The sequence below is a fragment of the Python bivittatus genome, unplaced genomic scaffold (genome assembly GCF_059951505.1).
Source record: "Python bivittatus isolate LINGU-HERP-01145 unplaced genomic scaffold, Pbiv_v1 ctg000430_np1212, whole genome shotgun sequence".
NCBI lineage: Eukaryota > Metazoa > Chordata > Lepidosauria > Squamata > Pythonidae > Python > Python bivittatus.
The window spans coordinates 4,254,747-4,277,501 of record NW_028277071.1 but is presented as its reverse complement, the minus strand read 5'-3'; the positions used below and the strand labels follow the sequence as shown (position 1 = coordinate 4,277,501).

General features: G+C 39.6%; 1 protein-coding gene across 1 annotated transcript; it reads right to left on the bottom strand.

The window, feature by feature from the left end:
- Positions 1-2,539: 2,539 nt before the first annotated feature.
- Positions 2,540-18,126, bottom strand: LOC112542913 (vomeronasal type-2 receptor 26-like). Its single transcript, XM_088144047.1, has 6 exons — positions 18,032-18,126; positions 15,100-15,223; positions 8,022-8,417; positions 5,184-5,411; positions 4,451-4,577; positions 2,540-3,429 (listed from the first exon to the last, which is right to left on the bottom strand). Exons 1-6 carry the CDS (start codon positions 18,124-18,126, stop codon positions 2,540-2,542), a joined length of 1,860 nt encoding a protein of 619 aa, XP_088000173.1.
- Between the last annotated feature and the right edge of the window lie 4,629 nt (positions 18,127-22,755).

The following is a 22,755-nucleotide window of genomic DNA, read 5'->3' as shown; positions in this document are numbered from 1 at the left end:
GAGAAGGTTTTCACATTCTTTCTTTTGAAATCCATCAACTAAGCCAGAACATGTTTTTCTTTTGGACAGCGACCTTCCTCTTCCTTGTTTGTTTGAAATAAATCTGCTATGGAGCCAGCACAGTGATACATTAGCAACCATATGCTCAGGGGCTTTTCCACTATCAAGTTAAAGTGCTACCCATCCCTCCTTGAGTTGGCAGAAAATTATGCCAGCATAACATTTGTTGTCCCCATTTCTGATCTTGTCCTGAATCTAGTCCCTCTTTTTTGGTTTGCCAATAAATGATAGTATCATTATTCAGGTGTGCAGACTGTATGGAGCACAGTGATTGATTAAGTCCTCTGGATTTGCTGCCTTCCCATTCAGAATGTCTCCAGGATTCAGTAGGGATGGGACTGGTGGCTAATCTTGACAGATGGTTGGTACCAAGACTGTCAAAGCAGGAGAAGGTGGGTCTCCTCACCAGCACTGCAAACACTGTGCAGTTCTGAATGTGCACTAAACTGTCACTCATGAAGCAGGAGTGTGATTTCTTTCAAAACTGGGCATTTCTGCAAGTGTGCTCATGGAAGTTGTGGCTTTTAAAGAGCCATGGTTTCTTGCATGGGTCTTTCCAAACCTGGCATCTCCTTTCTTCTTCCTGCAGGAAGTAAGCAAAGAGTGGAGAAGAGTCCTGGGAAACAAAAGGGTTGAGGGACGGGGTGGGGAACCCCAGTCCAGCTGGAAGAACTTAATAAGCACCAGCTGATCCTGCCTTATGGGTCAACTGATTAGACCACCAATAGCATGGGAGGAAAAGCTTGTCAGGTTTGTCACTCATGGAAATTGTTGCTAGTTGCTGTTGGGCTAAAAGGAAAATGAGACTCTAATATTGGTGCAATTAAAGGTGACTTAAGGTTGTCTCACTCATAGGCTGGGAAATAGATGCCAGCAACATCATGAGAGCACAGCAGTATGAAGATGCTCCCAGATGACTAGATGCAAGTAGCCACATGAAAAAGGGGAAAAGTCTTACATGTCTGCTCTGTTATGCTAGCATATTAATGTAGCCCTTAGAAAGGGCTAACGTGTTTTAAGTTTTATTTTAGGAACAGGAAAGGCAAATTCATTTGGATTTCAGAGAATGACATTTGAAAATAATTTGATTGATTATCTGCCATGAAATTGTTTTTGACTCCTAACAACCACATAGATTTCTGTGAATTATCTTGCAAATAATTACTCTACATTTAAGATTCCAAGTGTCAGAAAAATTTGATGAGGTATGAAATACATCTTAAAACAGACAAATTAATTATCATTATTATAACAAACAATTCATTATACTTCCACATGAATTTTAATAAACATTATAAGAACATGTGAATGTCTTTTATATTCTGCATTCTGTGACTTTACTAAGTGTGAAAACATAGCTGAGAATAACCAAAAGGAAATTCAGAACAGTACAACCAGAAACCCCAAACCGGTTATGAAAAATTTAGGAGGTAGCAGATTAAGCATATAAAACTTGTCTCCATTTAAAGTACTAAAATAAGCTGTATACTAAAAAAAAAAAAAAGAAAACAATAAACTAGAATTTAAGAAAATGATAAAATCCAGGATAAGATATTAACATAAACATATATCATTCTTATAGCTGAAACCGATATTCTACAGCTTTGAAGTGCTTTCATGAGGCACTTTGGGATATGAAGTCCATGTGATCTATTTTCATCAGCTGCTTCATGTCAATCCAGATTCAGAGCATTTAGGACATCTTTTTTCCAAAATTCTTCCCTCCCCCACAACTATGATGGTTTGTAGATTTATTGAAGGAGGAAAACTTAATAGGTCATTAATGCATAATGCTGGGAGATTCTAACAATGCACACATAGAACTTCTTTAGGTCAGCACAAAAGTTACTTTCTGACTTTTCAGATTTGGAGTTTGAGGCTAGAGATGGGGAAAAAAATAAAACAATACTATCTTCCTGTCCCATCCAAATTGCACAACAAAAACATTAGATACAATCCTTACCAAAACAGATCTGGATTAATGGAAATAGACTCTCAGATATCTTGCCTAAATAACAAGCTTTATTGCAGGCAGGATAAAACCATACAGGAGTGATGATTTTTACAATGCAGGACATAAAATTAAAAGCCTTATATAGGTGCATGCTTAATATTTAAGCATTTTCCGCCAACATTTCTGACTCAATAGAGATTAGAAATCACCTTGAGGAGCTTTTGAGGCACTGTATCTTTGAAGACATAGCAATATGATCTTCAAGGTGCCTTAAACAGCTCCAGTCCTTAAAATATTGAAAAAAAATTGAATACATCAGGCAGCATATATTCCAAAACACATATTATTCACCAGAGATAACAAATTAAGTTCATTAAAATGTGAGAAGCATTTTGATTTGCCTTGAAGAGATACTTTGTACCATGATAACAGGGTGATGGATTTGAGGAAATTTCTCATTCCCTTTCACCCCACTTCCATTTCCACTGGCATTTGTATTTGCTACTATGATTAATGATTTCAACACTACTTCTTCATGAGCAAATGCTTGCTGTTCAGTTCAGGTCTGAACAGGATGATAAAACATTTGGGGGCAAAGATACAACCCAGTAAGCCAGCACTGGAGGATAAGATGGAGAAGATCTCCACAGCCACCATGTATTTTCCTTTGGTACTCAAGTAGCTGGGAACAAAGGACAACCAAACACTGCAGAAGACAAACATGCTGAAGGTGATGAATTTGGCTTCATTGAAACTGTCAGGGAGTTTCCTAGCTAGAAAACCTGCAGAGAAGCTGACAATGGCCAAAAAGCCCATAAAACCCAAGGCACAGTAAAACATGGTCACCGATCCTTCATTGCATTCTAGTACAATTTCTTGAGACACTGAGTGATTATCAAGGTCTGGGTATGGTGGGAATGTCATTAGCCATGAGGCACAAATGGTGGCTTGAACAAGAGAGCAGGAAAGAACGATGGAGCTCACTGTTCTTTTCCCCACCCATCTCCTCATTTTAGACCCAGGCTTGGTGGCCATAAACGCTAGGACCACCACAATGGTTTTGGCCAACAAACAGGAAACTGCTACTGAGAAGATATTGCCAAAAGCTGGTTGTCGAAGAAGACACCCAATTTGATCGGGTTTCCCAATAAATAGTAAAGCACAAAGGAAAGAAAGTAGAAGGGAGATGAGGATAATGTAAGTGAGGTTCCTGTTGTTGGCTTTGACAATGGGAGTGTCCCTGTATTGAATGAAGATCCTAAGTACCAAAGATGTGATGAAAGCCAACAAAAGAGTACAAACAGCCAAACTCGTTCCCAGCGGTTCTTCATACGATAAGAAAGTTATAACTTTTGAAATGCAGGAATCTTTGTTGTGGTTTGGGTATTGATCTTCTGGACACAGAGAACAGTCATCTGTATTTAAAAACAACCAGCCAAAATCTGTTGATAATGTGTTACACTAATCAACACATGGCCCCTGTTTACAGAACATGGCCTTGAGGTGCTTAGTCTGAGATATGAACATGAAAATGAGATCAAAGAAACAAACCAATGAATATGAAGGGAATTTGATTTGTCCAAAGGAGATATGTTGGGACATGGGAAGTAAACTGTCAGCCTGCCAATAATCTTGGCATCATCTGGGAGGAATAAAAAATAGTCATGCTAACTTATCCCATTGTCCCACATTGTATGCAGTTATACCCAGTGGTAGGTCAATTACCAAGGGGTCTATAATATTGAAACACTGTAATGCAGAGACTAATTGGCCAGGGATGGTTGAAAAGGACTGTAGTATTAGAAAGCTTTGATGCAGATACTTACAATGAAGCTCAGATACAAGCTTATTCACTTAATATTTAGGGACCTTTGACTCGACTGCCAGTTTGCTGTAGTGCTTAAAGGTGCTTGTCTAGGAGTGGAGAGAATGTGAGTTCCAGTCCTCTCTTTAGAGATGAAAAAAATAATTGGGTGACTTTGGGCCAATCACGCTTTCTCAGCCCCAGAAAGAAAGTACTTGCAAACTACATCCCAAGATGTTGCCAAAAAATGTATGCACCTGTCCATGTCATCAGCAGGAGTAAAGATTGACTAGAATGTCATTGTTCTTATGAACATATTCTATGCTGGTCAGGGAATAATCCAGGACTTGAAACCTCAACAGGCAACTCAAAGCCTTCACCTGTTTTATGTCTCATTCTCTCCTTGGATGTAGTTTATCAAGACTTTTTCTTGCATCTCCCCTGTCCTTATATCTGAATGTAGTGTATCCTTAACTCATGCAGCTTATGTATTGTAAATAATTTCACAAGAGAATTGCATGCCTGCCCAGACATCTGTTCACATGCTGATTCACTCCCATTGCCTTTTTTCTTTTTTCTTTAAGAAAGCAAAAAACAAACAAAAAAAAACTTCTGTACATGGTATCTCTTACCCTCTTCAATTGAAATCTTCCCTTCTGGACATGGAAGGCAATCATAACAACAAAATGGCTTCCCTTCCTTCTTGGTCTTCCTATATCCTTTCCGGCAATGATCATTACACAAAGAAATAGGGTGTGCCTAATCCAAAAAGAATAAGAATAATACTTTAGCATTCAGATGGATGGATAGATAGATTGATAGATAGATAGAATTGTGATTTACTTCATGCTGGAGAATCAGCATTTCAGAGTGCATAAATGACAAATGCTGACAACACTGACTAGTTTAATAATTAATAATCAAAGAGTACTTAGTTGGTAATTGACTGTTGGAATCTCCAATATTCTTGGAATATTGTTATGTGTGTGATAAATATGTTGGTCAAATGCTAAATATTTGCAGCTTTTGTCCTGAACAAATGTCTCTCAATGTAGCTAACAATGTATGAAAAGTACTATGCAGCCCCTTCATAACAAATCTACCACAAGGAAATAAAAAAGTCTAGTTTCCTGTCAAGGATTCACTGCTTAATATTACTTTCAAACCTGATAATTATCAAGCAGTGGGTGAGAGATCACACTAAGTCATATCCAAGACTATATGTTTCTTACAAGAGGAAACACATGCAACAGAAAGTTGAGTGCCACTCAATAATTAAGCTAACAAACTACTTACAAAAGTTGGGGATTTTATTTTGTTTTAAACTTGCTGAAATGATTTAAGGCAGAAGTCCATGTCTCTAACCTGATTAAAGCTTTCTGGCCATGTGATGAAATCCAGATGAATATTGAAGGTATTCTCTGGAGGAGCAAAAGGGTCTATCTTTCCTACTTTCACCTTAGAAAATGACAGGTTTGGAAAAGTGATCCAGTTTATAATATCAAATCCTCCAATAAATTCTCCATGGCTATCAAAGGAAATCTTTTCACCCACACTATTGTTGAAGGAGATACTTCTCAGAAAAGGGCGAAGCTAAATTGAGGACAGACAGAAAGAGAGAAATCATAAAGGGAGGGTAAATTTATTGTATTTCTGGTAAGACTTAATTTGTTATGGAAGAACTGATATGATTGCTCCATCCTATTTTATCACTAGTTGCTTTAACAGTAACCGCACGACAATGCACATTTCAGCTGGAATGAGTGGTGATATTTCAAACGTGAGAGAATGAGAACATGCATTTTTGCCTGGGTATGAAGTGAATCTCCTCATTGCTCATTCAATGAGTCTTTTCTTCCATGGATGGATTTTCAGTCCTTGTTCAGGAAGTCTGTGTGCTTCTTCTGGTCTTTCTACCGAGGAAATGTTGTCACCTGCTGGTCCTTCTTTTCTTTGCTCACATATTTTAGAAGTGTGCTTGTGAGGAATACCTTGAAATGTGAATCACTGAATGTAGGAATCCTGAAAAACCATCCATAGACATATGTTAATGGCAGTGCTATCCAGTCTAATGTAATGAGAGCATTGGACCCTGATCTTGAATGTTTTTGGTAAGGATACTCATTGACCAGAGGGCACTGGACCTCCTGTTTCCTACCTGGTGGCATATGGGATATCTCTTTCAGCTTGGATTGTTCTTCAGTCTTTGTTCAGGTTTTGTGTCTGTTCCGTGGAGGCATGGTTTGTTCATGCAATGTATGTGGCATTTGTTTTATATATGTGTAGAGAATTTTATTTGTTCATTTGTTTATTTATTAATTTTTCAAATTTATATGGCTGCCCATCTCACAAAAGGTGACTCTGGGCAGCGTACAGCAATGAATTAAAAGAATAGATAAATAAAAACAATCATTATTAAAAATATAAAACAGTCATTATATCTTGTTCCTAGAAAGCATTTGGCAGATTATGGATTGGCAGGTCTGGGACAGGACAGTGAACAACATGTGGGCAATGCAGTGGGACTTTGTGCTGGGCAGGGTATATGCAAGGAATTGTTCTACTCTTCAGCAGGTCCCTGAGAAATGTCTGAATGGGAGGAACAAAGATTATTGGATGTTTCTTGATTCAGAGAAAAGATGTAATGAAATTAGTAGGCCTGAATGAGACATGCAGATAAAAGGTTGAATTTTCATTTCTGAATGTGAAAAGAGAAGGATATGATGAAAGTAAGGGAAGAATGAGAAAAAATGAAGTGATCAGTAATTAGTTAACTGATCTGGGATAAAGACTAAGACTAAACTATTAAGTATTATCGTGTATTGACAGACTCTGTACACAGAATGATTGCAGCTGCATGGAAGGCAAGACAATGCAATAAGGAGTATGGATGTGAAATGTAATAGACCAAGAAACTAGATCAAGTCAATGAATACATGTAACTGAGAAGAATGGGTTCTAAAGAGGAACAAAACATTCAGGACATTAGGATAGAGATAACAGTTAAATGCAAGTGGAATGGGTTATTTAAAAAAAGATACATGGTAGGGTTAAGAATGAATGAGTGCTGAATAAATGTGGATTAAATACAAAAGAGAGGGACAAGTGACAAACAAGTCCTTTGAAATGGTTTGTCACCTACAAAGAATGAATGAGGAGGGAATGAAAGAGAAGCAGAAGGAAGAGTGAATGGCATCAGTAGAAGGGAAAGACTGAGAAAATCATACTCAGATGGACTTGATCAGGTCCACAAAAAAAGTGAGGGGAGAGATTTCAAAGAGCAAATGGCTGTGTAGGGAGAGAGGGATGGATGTAATGGAAGTGACAATGGTTGCCAATAATTTATTGGGTATAGAAAAATATGGAGAGGTATACTTAAAGATCTAAGTGTAAACCAGGCTTGGCTATATCTGCCTTTCTTTAAAATGATTTGGTTTACTAGTGCCTATTTCTGTTTTTATATTTTCATAACAGTGCTTTCCCAGAGAAGGAACAGCATGATGGATATGGGCAAGACTATATGTATGTACCAACATACTTCTGTTTGGATGTATGTGTATGTATGTAATTGTTTATGATGTCTGTTAGGATTGTACTGTCAATACTGAGTGTCTTTTGCAGACAGAATATAAAGAAAAGGACAAGATAGATTTCCTTGGGGAGAATTTTTCAAGATTTAAGTGAAAATTTGCAAATTTAAATACTATAATTTTTCCTGAAGTTCTCTGCTCTAGACATTACCTGCCATGATTTTAGTTCCTGAAACCTCTGTTTCCCCAAATCCATCCAATTTCTTTGCTTGGATTTAGAAGAATGAATTGACTGCAAAGCATGTGCTACAGCATAGACAGCATTGTACATATTGTAGCTGTGGCCAGTCATTCTAATTTCAAAAATAGAAGTAGGAAGAGTCTCTAATTTCTCTTCTCCAGTACAGATGTTCTCAGGCCTTTTAATTTTTTTTTTAGAGTTGGGAAATGAGCAATCAAACACTTGCTCCCAAAAGTCTCTGATAAATCCATCATGTGGTTCTGAGGTTTGATTTCTGCTTTGAAGAAATTCTTGAAATCCAAACACCTCCTTTGAGTTAGCTGAAATGGATATAGCACCATGAATGAAATGCATATCCCAGATTCTATGAAAAGATACTGATGCAAAATCCATCTGTACTGGCATAACCCAGATTTTTTCCCTCAATCTTACATCTTCTACTTCTGAAAAACGGAGAAGTGTTCTTAAAATTATCATGGTCCGAAGTTCACCAAACACAATTATCACATTGGCTGTGCTTTTCATAACAACTTTGTATATTTCAAGTCCTTTATCCATCACTTCCATAAAATCACTGTAAAAGGCTACATTTGGGAACCATTCCAAAAAATCAAGGCAGATTCCATGTTCAGAAAACAAGGGGAGAACATCCTGTAGAAACCTTTCTCCTGCTTCATCTTTCACAGAAAGAACTCCAATCCATGTCCACTTCAAATGTAGCAGTAACTGGAGGATTCCTTTGTGTTGCAAGGCCTCATTGGGGAACATCTGTTGTAAAAAAACATCTTGGATTTCTTTATTCATTACTGGAGCAGAGCCATATGTGAGCTAGAAAATTTGGGGAAAAAAAACAGAACAAAACAAAATATGTTAGTGTGTCCCTCTCTTGGTTTGAAGAAAAGTATATTTTCCAAATTTTACTGCTGCTTTCTAAACATCAACCAAACTCAAACCCAGGTTTCAATTCCAATTTTTTGTAGTATTTATGTGTTAAACTAGAGATAGGACCTGTACATCCATTAGCCAATTAGCAGCTGTTCCGGATGTACTGATGACCTCTGACAGATAAACTTTTGATTTTCTTTCTTCATTCTATTTTTCATTTCTGCTTGGTATGTTAGTTCCAAGTTATTTTTCCTCTTCGGTGAGTCTTTCTCCATGTTTCACCCTCAAACACATTGTGAACTTTCCTCTGTTCAGGAACACATGAACCTTTAGAATTAATTTTTTTTAAAAAAAATGCCTAATCTGTGTGAGAAAAGTGAATCTTTGGGTGAAAAAGACAAGTTTTTAGAGACCTGAGATGAATGGGATCGCCTTAATAAGATTGAAACATAAAGGCATGTGGAAACATCCTTGAAGCTGATGTGAACCAGGCCAGTTGTAAACTCCTTATCACAAACATCCCCATAGCAACCTGGGCATCTGCCCTGAGGGAGGATGCCTTCTTTCTGGCATTTGGCACCTTGAACTAATGTGTGTCTTCTTCTCTGTGACACTATTGTTTTACTAGCAGTTAACAGATAACAGAGGGGCAGAGAGTAACTTGAGAACTATTGCCTATTTAGGTATGCCTGGATCATCATATGAATATGTATGCGTATACGTTCTTTTTCCCTTCCCCTTCTTGTAGAACTGTATAAATATCAGAGCATCCATTTTGCCTGTAGGGGGAGTGCCTCTCACTAACTTCTGGTGGGGTCCCCCTCCAGTACGTAGTGCTCAATAAACACTGCAGTGAAAGCTTGATTATTCTGCATTTGTGCCCTGCGTTTTGATCCCACAGAAACTGGTGTCAGTAGTGGGATTCACAGTTTTTGAGCTGCAACCGGAGATGACAGCAGGGCGCCCTTCAGGGTGAGTGTTATTGTGAGCCTGATTCCATGTCCCTTTCCCGCTGCCAGATAAGGGCACCGTTTAGGTGTGTGTGTAAGGCAACTGTCTTTGTCTAAAAGTCTATTTTGGCTAGGGAGGTTTGTCCGGAAATTTGGGCCATGCCAAATCCTTAGCTGCCCCTGGCTTCCTGCGAGCTTAATTGCGATGACCAGGAGTGTCCAGAAAGCAAGGGAGAATTTGGTCTTGGCAGAGTGAATGTGTTCCTTTTGTGTCGAGCAGAGGCTGACCCCAAGACTCTGCTCAGACTCCCTTTCCCTATTGTTTCTCTTTGAATGAAGTTGCTTTAAGCTGCTGATAGGTAAGGAGGGAAGTGTTAACAGTGTCCAGGCAGGCTGTGAGAGGTTTTTGAGTGAAAGTGTTAAGGATCACATAAAAGCTGATCCTCCCCGGTTGTAACAGCCCATACACGTGAATCAAAGGACCAGAATAATCAACGCAGGAAGGGAAAAGCCGGCAAAAGAGGAACCTCCACATCCCGAATGCGGGCAGAGATTGAAAATTAAAGATAAGTAAATTTAAAGTTTAAAAAGGGTCTCTGGGAGGAAAGGGAAGAAAAAAAAAGAAAAAGAAAAAAATGGGTAATTTGCATACTAAGCATGCTTTGAAGGAAGCTCCACAAGGAGCTCCCATTAGATTTATGCAGCAAAAGTTTGGTTTAGAAGAAATTAAATATATGTAACAATGGCATAATGGTACTAAGAGTTACAGCTGTGCTCAGTGGCCACTTTGGGAAGTTGGGAGAAAAACAGACTTTTTGAGTCTCCCACCCAAAGACAAAGAAAAACAATTAAAGCTATTTGCTATTTGGAATACAGAAATTGTTAGGTGAAAAGCAGAAAGCAGAGCCAGCAGCTGGAAAAATAACTTTCAAAAGCTGCAGTCAGACACACAAGCAGATGGAGAGGAAAAAGTTAACAGGGAAAACAAAGAAGCTGCTAGCAAACCATCAACACAGAGATGGAAAGATTTCAATCTTTAGCACAACTTTATCCCCACTTGTCAAAATTAATTGAGGAGAGAGAGTTAACTTTACTACAATGGGAAGACCCTCTCCTGGAAAACATGCTAACAGCCCCTCCTCTTAATCAACAAAGGGAAACTTTGCAAGACAGGCAATTTGCTCAACCAGCAGTTGAAGCAAGGGTAGGGGAAAGAGCTGCTACAGCCCCCTTTCCCCACTTGGACCAGCAGATTCCACCATTAGCAGCCCCGTGGCAAGTCACACTAGATCTCACACTCAATTATATCCTATGAAATTGTATACCAAGTGGCACAAGGGAAGTCACAGAAGTACACGTTCCTTGGAATCCCTGAGAATCCAACTCGCCAACAGAAGCTCCAAAACTTGATAATGGAGCAGAGAATTTTCAGCAATCATTTGCAAATGCACATTCCTTTGCTGTTGCTATTGCAGTTATTTATCCAACAGTAATGGATTGGACTAAAATCACTGATGTAAAACAAAAAAAACTGATGAAAATCCTGGTGATTTTTATGAGAGACTGATAGATGACTTTAAGAAATATGGGGGAACTCAGGACCCTGAAACAGAAATGCTGAATGCTGTTTGTCAGCACTTTGTTAATCAGCTAGACCATGGCTAGGAAACAGATTTTAAGAATCCATCTCTGAGGATGGGAAAGTGGATCTCTCAATGAGATCAGGGATGAAGCCACCCATCGCTGTTGTCGGCAAATACTTCTGGAGAAAAAGGAAAAGCATAAAGTCAGAATAGCTGCCTTGCAATTACATACGGGTCAAGGGCCCACCAGAAATCCTCAAGATAAATATGTCTATGACAGGAGAAGAGGATCTGGATGGAGAGGAAGCATGAGGCAAGAAAAAGGAAGTTTTCAGAATAACAGAAGGAATTCAGGATGTTTCCTTCCACACAAGGCTACTGGCGAAAGGAGTGTCCCCAGAATCAAGCTCCTGCGGGACTCACTGCTACTGCTCCCGCTGAGGATTAATTTGATTAGGAGTCCCCTGGGAGGGCCACCGTGGCTCCTCTGAGAGTCACAACCACTGGTCAGGGGGAAGTGAATATTAAATTGGGGTCTCAGAATATTAATGCATTGGTGGATACTGGAGCAGACTTGTCAGTGATAAGAGCCCAGGATGCTAAGGGAATACTCCAGCCCACAAAAAGAGGAGTTGTAGTCACAGGAATTTCTGGCATTCCTGTTAAATATGTTTGGTCAGAGCCAACTTTATTTTCACTGGGCCCATTGACTGCTGAACATGCTTTTCTTATTGGCACTGATGGGTCCCCAAACCTATTGGGAAGGGACCTCTTGTGTAAATGGAAGTGCCAGGTTGCTTTTCATCCTAATGGTAAATTGGAATTGTTAATTCCAGAGGAGGATGACGTTAATGTACAAGAGATTCATGAAGCAGTGTTTCAGCTTTTATCTGCTAAAGTTGTCACACCGCCCCTGCCTTCATATCTACTAGCAGCGCAAAGGGGGGTGTGGGCAACTGCAGAAGGGAATTGTGGTTTAATAAAATGGGCCAGTCCGTTTAAATTGGAGCTCCTTCCAGGGAAATCTGGGCCATGTCTGCCCCAGTATCCACTAAAGCCAGAAGCAGAGCAGGGCATAGCGCCTGTGATTGATTCGTTGCTCAGGCAACAGGTACTTAACGAGACCTCCAGCTCATGTAATGTGCCGATATTTCCTGTAAAGAAAACAGGAAGTGATCCCCCCAAGTTTTAACTCAGCAACATGGGGACTCAAAAAGACCAGTAGCTTATTTGTCTTACAAGTTGGATCCAGTAGCCCAAGCATATTCACCTTGTCTACGATTCATGAGGTACAGGCCCTTTTAAACCATGGGCATCTGCTACCTATTTCAGCATCCCACCTCACATCATATGACATGCAACTTTTGCAGAATCCAAGTGTAACACTTTCTAAAGCTCGTCTCCAGAATCCAGCAGACTTTGAAATTTACTGTGATGGTACTAATTTCATCACAGAGAGGGGAGAGCGCAAGGCAGGCTATGCAGTCACCACAGAACATTCTGTTATAGAAGCCGACAGCATTGACAGTAGCAGAACTAGTAGCCTTACATCAAGCCTTGTCTTATGTAAGGACACAATCAGCTAACATCTATATTGATTCAAGATATGCATGGGGAATAACTCAAGATTATGGTCAACTGTGGAAAAATGGGGGATTCCTGACAAGCAGTGGGACAGAGATTAAATATGGCCTGTTAATTCGTGCTATTTTAGATCTCATCCAGAACCCGAAAGCTTTAGCAATAGTCAAGGTTAAAGCACATTCAGGAGTTAAAGGCAATGAGTTGGCTGATGGGGCAGCAAAGCAAGCCACTCTCAAACCACAGCCAGAGCAGAAATTTTTGCAATTGTTATCCTGCACTGTACCTGCAGATGCAGCTTGGGTGCAGGAATATGCCACTAAGAGAAAAAGAAATGGAAACAGAACCAAGCAGCAAAGGAGGAAGAAGGAGTCTGGAAATTAAAAGGGAAAGTAATAATTCCCAGGATGCCAGTTAAGCACATTTTAAAGTTGCTACATGATCAAGGTCATGAAGGAGCAGACGCGTTCGCTCAGAGATTTAAGCAACATTGGGGAAGTGAAGGGATTAATGCAGAAGCACAGAAGATAGTTGGCAAATGTGTAGTTTGCCTGGCCCATTCTAAGGGGAGAGGACTGAGGCCACGTCCTTCCCAACTGCCTAAAGGGCAGTATCCTTTCCAAATGATACAGATTGACTTTGCTGACATGCCTCCATGTAAACAGAAGAAGCACCTATTGATTGTAATATGCACCTTCAGTAACTATGTAGAAACAATTGGTTGGGGATGGGTAGATGTACTCCCCATGGCACTGTTGGCCATCAGAAGTTCACCCCTAAAGGAACTGGAACTGTTTCCCTATGAAATTGTATATGGGCGACCAATGCCTCTGGGCCTTGGCTTGATCCCCATTCCAGAAGGTGTTCACCCTAACCTATGGTCAAATTACTTACATGCTATACAATCTTTTCAACAGGAGCAGCGCCAAACCCAAGAGCGAGTCAGACAACATCGTAATCAGAGCGGGCTACCTGAAACTGAACCATTTGATCAGTTGCAAGCAGGAGACTGGGTGTATTAAAAGTGCATCAAAGGAAAGACTGTTTCTCTCCAAGGTGGAAAGGCCCATACCAAGTGCTGTTAGTAGCCCACAGCAGTGCAAAGTCTGACCTCGTGGGTTCACTTAAGTCATCTCAGGTGCGCTCCAGTTCCAGCCCCATAAGCAAGCAATACCAAGGACTATGTTCAAAGCTCCCGGGAAACAAACAGATTAAAAGAAGAAAGAAGAAGGGTGAAGTTTTGACTACGAAACCCCGAAGAGCTCTGAAGATAAATTTTAAAATGGACTCTTGTTGCTAGTTTAATATTAATACTTGGGCTCCTGCAGTCATTTAAATTGTTTACTGTTTACTGTGTTTCTCTTTCTTTACTTTCTGCCTCACAGCAAAACTATGGCTCTGTTTACTTTTATGTTTATTATAGCCTATCTGCAAATGCCAGCATATAAGATCCAATACCCACTGGAATTGGTTGCCTACTATCAATTCCTATCTGACTTTGGTTCATTCAATAATCCCACCTGGTGAACCCTTCTGTGCTCTCGAGGGAACCAACTGGGATTCTGTGTTTAAAACATGTTTTGTAGGAGTACCTGACCTGTTTCTAAATGTGCTCCATACCATTGCTGCATCACTCCCTACATATAACCCACTTACCCTTGATTACATAGGGAAAACCCTCCTGTACTATCAGTCCACAACCACCAAACACCAGTGGACCAACCAAGCATTATACAGGGTAAAAACCAAGGGCAATTTGCCAGGGACCAACTCTGTGTGAGTAGTTGGTGGTGAAGACAAAAAAGACATGCCTTTCCCTACCAGCTCTTGAAAAATGCTCAGGGGTAATACACCTCAACTCTGTAAGAGTTTCTTGCTACTTATCAAAGGGCTGGTATCTATTGTGTGGAAACTATGCCTTTTCATACTTCCCAGCACAATCCTTGGGAGGCGCCTGCACAGTTGGGCATTTAACTTCATTTTATGTAGTACCACTTGTTCAAAATTACACTCATCATAAGCCCAGGCGATCGCACAGATATCAGATAGAGGGCCCCCTACTTGACAGTACCTGTGATGACCACATAGGGCTGTTGAATACCAAAAATGTTTACGGGCTTGCTGTATCCATAATTGGAACACCAGGTCTAGCAACCTGTGCTTACCTGGATCTCAGAAAATTGGCCTGTTTAGTTATAAAAAGCATCCACAAGTCTTCAAGTGCTATAGCTCTCCTAAATGAAGAGCAAGAACAATTAAGAACAGCAATCTTACAAAATAGATTGGCCATTGACTTTGTGCTATTCAAAATGGCCTATTGGTGCAAGGAATTTCCAGGTATGTGGTGCTTTAACCTGACAGACAATTCCTTGCGTGTGACAGCCACTGTGCAAAATTTAAAGGATCTGGCAAAACATATCACTGAACAAGCCCCCAGTAATCTGTAGAATTGGATCACCTCTTGGTTGCCTGGAACTGGGTGGCTGAGAAATTTACCATTAGGATGCCTACCTCTTCTGGCCCTAGTAATCCTATTACTGTGTACTGGACAATGTTTAATGGGTTTTTCACAATTGCCTCCAGAAGAGTGTAAGGCTCAATCCAGTTCTCCACTCTGACCTGGAATTTGACCTTTCTGAAGGTCAAAAAGGGGGAGAGGACTGTGAGAAAAGTGAATCTTTGAGTGAAAAAGACAAGTTTTTAGAGACCTCAGATGAATGGGATCGCCTTAATAAGATTGAAACATAAAGGCATGTGGAAACATCCTTGAAGCTGATGTGAATCAGGCCAGATGCCCATAGCAACCTGGGCATCTGCCCTGAGGGAGGATGCCTTCTTCCTGGCATTTGGCACCTTGAACTAATTTGTGTCTTCTTCTCTGTGACACTATTGTTTTACTAGCAGTTAACAGATAACAGAGGGGCAGAGAGTAACTTGAGAACTATTGCCTATTTAGATATGCCTGGATCATCATATGAATATGTATGCATATACGTTCTTTTTCCCTTCCCCTTCTTGTAGAACTGTATAAATATCAGAACATCCATTTTGCTTGTAAGGGAGTACCTCCCACTAACTTCTGGTGGGGTCCCCCTCCAGTACGTACTGCTCAATAAACACTGCAGTGAAGCCTTGATTATTCTGCATTTGTGTCCTGCGTTTTGATCCCACATCTGTTTTAGGAATACTAGCCATTGTTTCTCTGGATTAAGATCAACCAGCCATGTTCAAAGCCACTAGAACTGTCTAAGTCCATTTTAGCCATTGTAGCAACTTTCATTACTTGCCATCACTGTCCTGACCAAGATTCTTCTTTTCAAAATACTCTCTGGTGTTATTAAGTCATCCTAGGTATGACTTACCCAGATCTGCTGCCTCTCCCTTCTCCTATCAACACTATATCATAGAAGAATCTATGCTGTCTTCTATTCACAGCTCCTCACCAGGAAGCAAAACACAAGAGGTTAAGGCAGAGCTTGTGTGAGTGTGCTACAGTACGCACATTTTGTGCAGGAGGCTTCAACTTCACATTTGAGCAAAATAAGGGTGACCCAGACAGCAATCAACTGTTACCTTGACATTTTACATGTGTTCTTAATTGATCTTTTGGTAGAGGAACACTATTGGTATTTTCCACTGGCACTTTATCTAAGTTCTGGACCAAACCATACTCTCCAACATGGACTCTTTCATCACCAGACAGACTCTTTCTTATGTTAGGAAACCTTCAGCTTTGGAGATTAATAGCTACAACTTGAAGTGGAAGAACAGCTAACGGATATTATATAAGCTACTGACTGACTCAGAAATGGGTTCATTACATCAAGCATGCAAAATATGCCATAAGAGGGCAAGAAAACCTTTTGTGGTCCCTTCAACTCCTATGATAAGCTAAGATTAAGGATTTGGATACCCTTTTTGCAGAACATGTATTGGGAGAGTAAGGATGAAAAATGAGCACCTTCAGGGTTGCAAATGACTAAGGCCATTTTACTCCAAAGAACCCCTGAACCACCTTTCCCAAATGGGGCCTCTCTGGCACACACAGGCAGACACAGCCATTGATCCAGTGTGTGTTCTTTACCTATGATTTACATTAATGAAATAACTTGGGGAAAATAACAGGTAGTATCCATTTCTGCAAATGCACATTTCTACCAGGAGGCAGGTAGATTCAGGCAGATACTGCCTGGAGCAGTTTCTGCAGAAGCTTTAAGAGCCTGGAAAAAGATGCAGCTGTTTCAATATTCATAAATAGGCACTTTTGTCCTTTATATTATACATTGTGAACCACCTCTTTTAATGGATTCAACAAACCCCTAAAGTCTATCCTCGTATTGAAATATTTCCCTTGGTACTTGAATGAACCTTTTCCTATCTCCAAAACACAGTTCTTCCAATGAATTCCAACAGAATATCACATAAATGAGAGATGCTTCTATGAACCTGGGAATACCTGTGGAATTTTGTAGATAGACAGCATGTTCAACATGTGGAGACAGATGTCAGGTCCTCCAATTGCTGCTATAGGAATGTTCCCCAAGTCACACTTGTAGTTTGGGATGATTGTACTGTTCATGAAAAGAAGTTTCATTGAGGCAAGGAAGGTCCAGCTTGGACTGAAATTACTGTTATAGATGTTGAACCCGAGGGTGAGGTTGGGCAAAAGTTGGAGATTTTCACTGATCTGCTTTACTGCAAACACCAGGGCCAGAACATATTGGTAACTCTGAAATACAACCCTGTCATGAAAATTAAATTCTTTGTTCAAGAGTGTAATACATGTTACATTTTAGTTCTACATTGTGTTATTACATCAAGTGTATTAGAAAATATTATTCAGCTGTCATTGAAAAATAAAATGGAAAAATAAATTTGGCCAACATGACATTGGATTTCTCTGTACTCCTGAAAAACACTGGCTGTCATTTGGAAACTATATTTTATTTAGGATACAGATGGCTTCATGTTCCCCAAGCCAACTTCAAGCAGTGATTGTCATCCAAGGCATAGGAGCTATTTTGGTACCCTTGAACTTAGTGCAAAAACTGATTTCTGACTATGGATGTTCAGATTTCAGTGAGAACTAAACCCAAGTAACAAAATATTGAGCCATATAAAGCCACTCCTGTAAGTCTTGCTTAGGAACAATATATCAGAATTATTTGAAATAGATCTTGGCTTTATTCATTCATGGATTGTTGTGGCATTAGCACATCTCTTAGAATGTTCAGCTTTGGGAACAAGTCACACTGCAAGTCAAATAGCCATAGAAATTGAATAACAAAATCCATGACTAAAATAGAGATTAACTATTCCGTTAATGAAGATGAAGATATATGTGAATACAATGTATTCTAGCACTTCAAAATAAATTGACCTTTGTGTCACACAAATCAATGTTGGTGAAGAAATCTTATGAGGGAAGAAATGAAGAACTTACATCACTTCATCTTGAAGTTCATCAGAAGGGTGACAGTCAAAGAGAATTGGATTGGAAAATGTATAGACCTGAGAAATAATGCTGGCAATGGTCATATCTCCAGGCTGAGAGTATTTGTGAAGAATAGGAAGAGTATCAGCAACATTGCAATTAACATCAGGAACTTTGCACACTGCTTGAGGAATTGATCGTAGTATCAACACAAGAAATAATACTAGCTTGCATAAATTTTTTGCCCGGTGTGCCAGTTGGACATTCTGCATTGGCATTTGGCTGCTTTGGAGCAGCACAGCTGGACATGATTTGTTCAACTGTTTTAAAAGCAGAAATCAACAGTTTGATAAATCAATAATCAAAACGACAAGTTCTTTGCCTGTTTGCCTTCTCTCCTTATCATTAAAAAAATTGGTCCGTAGTTTTGCAACACCTTGCCTAAAGCCACTAGAAATTTACCCTAGAATGCAGGCAACAGAGTTGGATGAGGAATAATTGAGGAAATAATCCTACAGCCAGAATGTGAGCATCCCTGGATACAATGTCCTGGTGAAATCATTCGGCTCTATTAAGGCTTCTTGTCCATTTAACAGTGATCCAGCTGGCAAAGAACTTGGATTGTCATGGGGAAAGGTAATTGCATCTTACTACATTGGTATGTGGGTCCTGTGCGATTTGGAGCAGGTGCATGGGTAATCCTAGCTAATTTCATAATTGTAGAGGAGATAACCATATGCCCAACTTTCTCAAAATTTTCAACTAATAAAATATTCAATATAGTTGTCATTAAAGCTTCTCAGATCAAGAATCAATGATTCACATCAAGCTAATATAAAAACAATTTCTTAAAAAAAGTTAGACACAAATAAGAGAACCATTTGAGTCATGTTGATTTTTGTAAAAGAGATATTGAAAAGTTTTAATTTCTGACATGTTAAAGATAGGTTTTACTAAATTAACTAAAATGTCTTTATTTAACCCTATTAACATAACAAATGACCCTGGGAAAATGTTAAGAATAAAACTACACTAAAACCTAAATGGAAAGGACTTTTTAGGAACAGGGATTGTCTATTCCTTAACAAATCTTAGTTAAATGCAAATTTAAATTGTTTGTGTTTAGCCGTTTTTATGGCCACATAAATTACATTAACAGGCATCATTCTAACAAAAAAGTTTAAATGACAAATCCTTTATTTGATGGATGGTGGACCACTGGTGTTGGAGTTGAATTTTTTTTTTTTTTTTGAAGTCCATTGTATCTGAAATCTATTCAACCATTAATTCCTCACGTGCAGGCTTTATTGTATTCATGTCTAAAAGAAGAATTTATTTGCAACTTGCTTAAGTAATTTGAATGCAGTGAGAATGAGTTACTTAAGAAATACTTATTTTAAATGATGACAGAATGGTCAGGAATGAATAATTATGAATAGAACACCAAAGTGATTGACCAGAATGGAAGAAGGTCATTGACATGATTTAGCTATACAGAGAATGAAACAGGACCAAATTGCTAAACAAATATGTTAGGGAAGAGTAAATGGATCAAGAAGAAAGGAAAGTTGGAGCTAATGAGGTTCTCAAAATGAGAGAGGAAAGAAGTTTGAAGAAGAAAAAGTAATGTATGAAACTGTATGGATGTGGTAGAAGCAATGTCTATGTTGGAAAGGTATACAAAGAAATAGTGAATGGTATCACTGTGAACTCTTTTCTCTTACACTATTTCCATGAAAGATACCCTTGCTTATAGTTCTCTTGTTTTCTGATCAGTTGTAAAACTTTTTTTAAAAAAAATTGTATCTTCAACCACTGTGTATTCCTGTTCAAACTGTTTTGGAGCAACTTACTATATAATATTTGTGTAATGTTGTGGCTTTTGCTCTTGGCATAGAAGAGCACTGCACCTAGAAACCACTGCAACTTTCTAGCCTTGGAATAATCAAGCAATTATTTGGGACCTCTATAGTTTGTTGGTTTGCTTGTTAGGTGATTTTTACCACCTGAGGAGTATGTTGAAAATGCAGAAAATGTGATTTTGACTTAAGTACACAGATAACTGTCATAGCTGAACATCATCCACAAGCTTTTGCAAAGCATCTATTAACCAAGGTTGTGTTTGCTAAGGTGCAAATCAGAACAGCCATTACTGGCCAAAAATATATACTTTAATAACATGTCTGGTATTTTGTAACTATCAGTTTTCTGCATCTCTGTAAGAAGTCATCTCCAAGGTTGGAATCCGGAGACTTTAAAATGGAGCCATTCACATTCTTTGCTGAAGTAAGGCACTATTTCCAGATATGCAATTGAATCGATCAGGTACAGGATGAACTTCAAAGATAATTTTCAGCCTCTCCAAGAGCCCACCAGGGAGAAAGAACAAGCCAATAACATAAGTGGATCATTGTTTTAGAACCAAGAGCTACCTGTGTTGTTGTTGTTGTTTAGTCGTTAAGTCGTGTCCGACTCTTCGTGACCCCATGAACCATATTGCGCCAGGCCTTCCTGTCCTTCACTGCCTCCCTGAGTTTGCTCAGTTTCATGCTCATTGCTTCAGTGATGCTATCTAACCATCTCATCCTCTGCCGTCCTCTTCTCCTTTTGCCTTCAATCTTTCCCAGCATCAGGGTCTTCTCCAAAGAGATCTCTCTTCGCATTAGGTGGCCAAAATATCTGATCTTGAGCTTCATTATCGATCCTTCCAATGAGCAATCAGGGTTGATTTCCTTTAAGATTGACTGGTTTGACCTCCTAGCAGTCCAGGGGACTCTCAAGAGTCTTCTCCAGCACCACAGTTCAAAGGCATCAATTCTTCGGCGCTCAGCCTTCTTTATGGTCCAGCTCTCACAGCCATACATTACTACTGGAAAAACCATAGCTTTGACTATGCGGATCTTTGTCGGCAAGGTGACGTCTCTGCTTTTTAATATGCTATCTAGGCTTGCCATAGCTTTCCTCCCAAGGAGCAAGCGTCTTTTAATTTCATGGCTGCAGTCTCCATCTGCGGTGATCTTGGAGCCCAAATAAATGAAGTCTGTTACTGCTTCCATTTCTACCCCTTCTATTTGTCCGGAATTGATGGGTCCAGATGCCATGATCTTAGTTTTTTTAATGTTGAGTTTCAAGCCAGCTTTTGCACTCTCCTCTTTCACCCTCATCAAGAGGCTCTTTAGTTCTTCTTCACTTTCTGCCATTAGGGTGGTATCATCCGCATATCTGAGGTTGTTGATGATTCTCCCTGCAATCTTAATTCCGGCTTGTGATTCTTCCAGCCTGGCATTTCTCATGATGTACTCTGCATATAGGTTAAATAAGCAGGGTGACAGTATACAGCCTTGTCGTACACCTTTCCCTATTTTGAACCAATCGGTTGTTCCATGACCGGTTCTAACTGTTGCTTCTTGGCCCGCATACAGATTTCTCAGGAGACAGGTAAGGTGGTCTGGTATTCCCATCTCTTTAAGAATTTGCCACAGTTTGTTGTGATCCACACAATCAAAGGCTTTTGCATAGTCAATGAAGCAGAAGTAGATATTTTTCTGGAACTCTCGTGCTTTCTCCATGATCCAGCGAATGTTGGCGATTTGATCTCTAGTTCCTCTGCCTCTTCGAAACCCAGCTTGTACATCCGGTAGTTCTCGGTTCATGTATTGCTGAAGCCTAGGTTGTAGGATTTTGAGCATAACCTTGCTAGCATGTGAAATGAGTGCAATTGTGCGATAGTTTGAGCATTCTTTGGCGTTGCCCTTCTTTGGAATTGGAACGTAAACTGACCTTTTCCAATCCCGTGGCCACTGTTGCGTTTTCCAAACTTGCTGGCATATTGAGTGCAGCACTTTAACACCATCATCTTTTAGTATTTTAAATAACTCAGCTGGAATACTGTCATCTCCACTAGCTTTGTTGTTAGCAATGCTTCCTAAGGCCCACTTGACTTCACTCTCTAGGATGTCTGGCTCAAGGTCAGTGATCACACCAGCGTGGACATCAGGGACATTAAGATCTTTCTTGTATAGTTCTTCTGTGTATTCTTGCCACCTCTTCTTAATCTCTTCTGCTTCTGTTAGGTCCCTGCCTTTTTGTCCTTTATCATGCCCATCTTTGCACTAAACGTTCCTTTCATATCTCCAATTTTCTTGTAGAGATCTCTAGTCTTCCCCATTCTATTGTTTTCCTCAATTTCTTTGCATTGTTCATTTAAGAAGGCCTTCTTATCTCTCCTGGCTATTCTCTGGAAATCTGCATTCAGTTGCTTATATCTTTCCCTTTCACCCTTGCTTTTCGCATTCATCCTTTCCACAGCTATTTGTAAAGCCTCATCAGACAGCCATTTTGCTTTCTTGCATTTCTTTTTCTTTGGGATGGTTTTAGTTGCTGCCTCCTGTACAATGTTACGGACCTCCGTCCATAGTTCTTCAGGCACTCTGTCTACCAAATCTAATCCTCTAAATCTATTCATCACCTTCACTGTGTACTCACAAGGAATATGATCTAAGTCATACCTGAGTGGTCTAGTGGTTTTCCCTACATTCTTCAATTTAAGCCTAAATTTTGCAGTAAGAAGCTCATGATCTGAGCCACAGTCAGCTCCTGGTCTTGTTTTTGCTGTCTGTATAGAGCTTCTCCATCTTTGGCTGCAAAGTATATAATCAATCTGGTTTCGGTATTGACCATCTGGTGATGTCCATGTGTAGAGTCGTCTCTTGTGTTGTTGGAAAAGAGTGTTT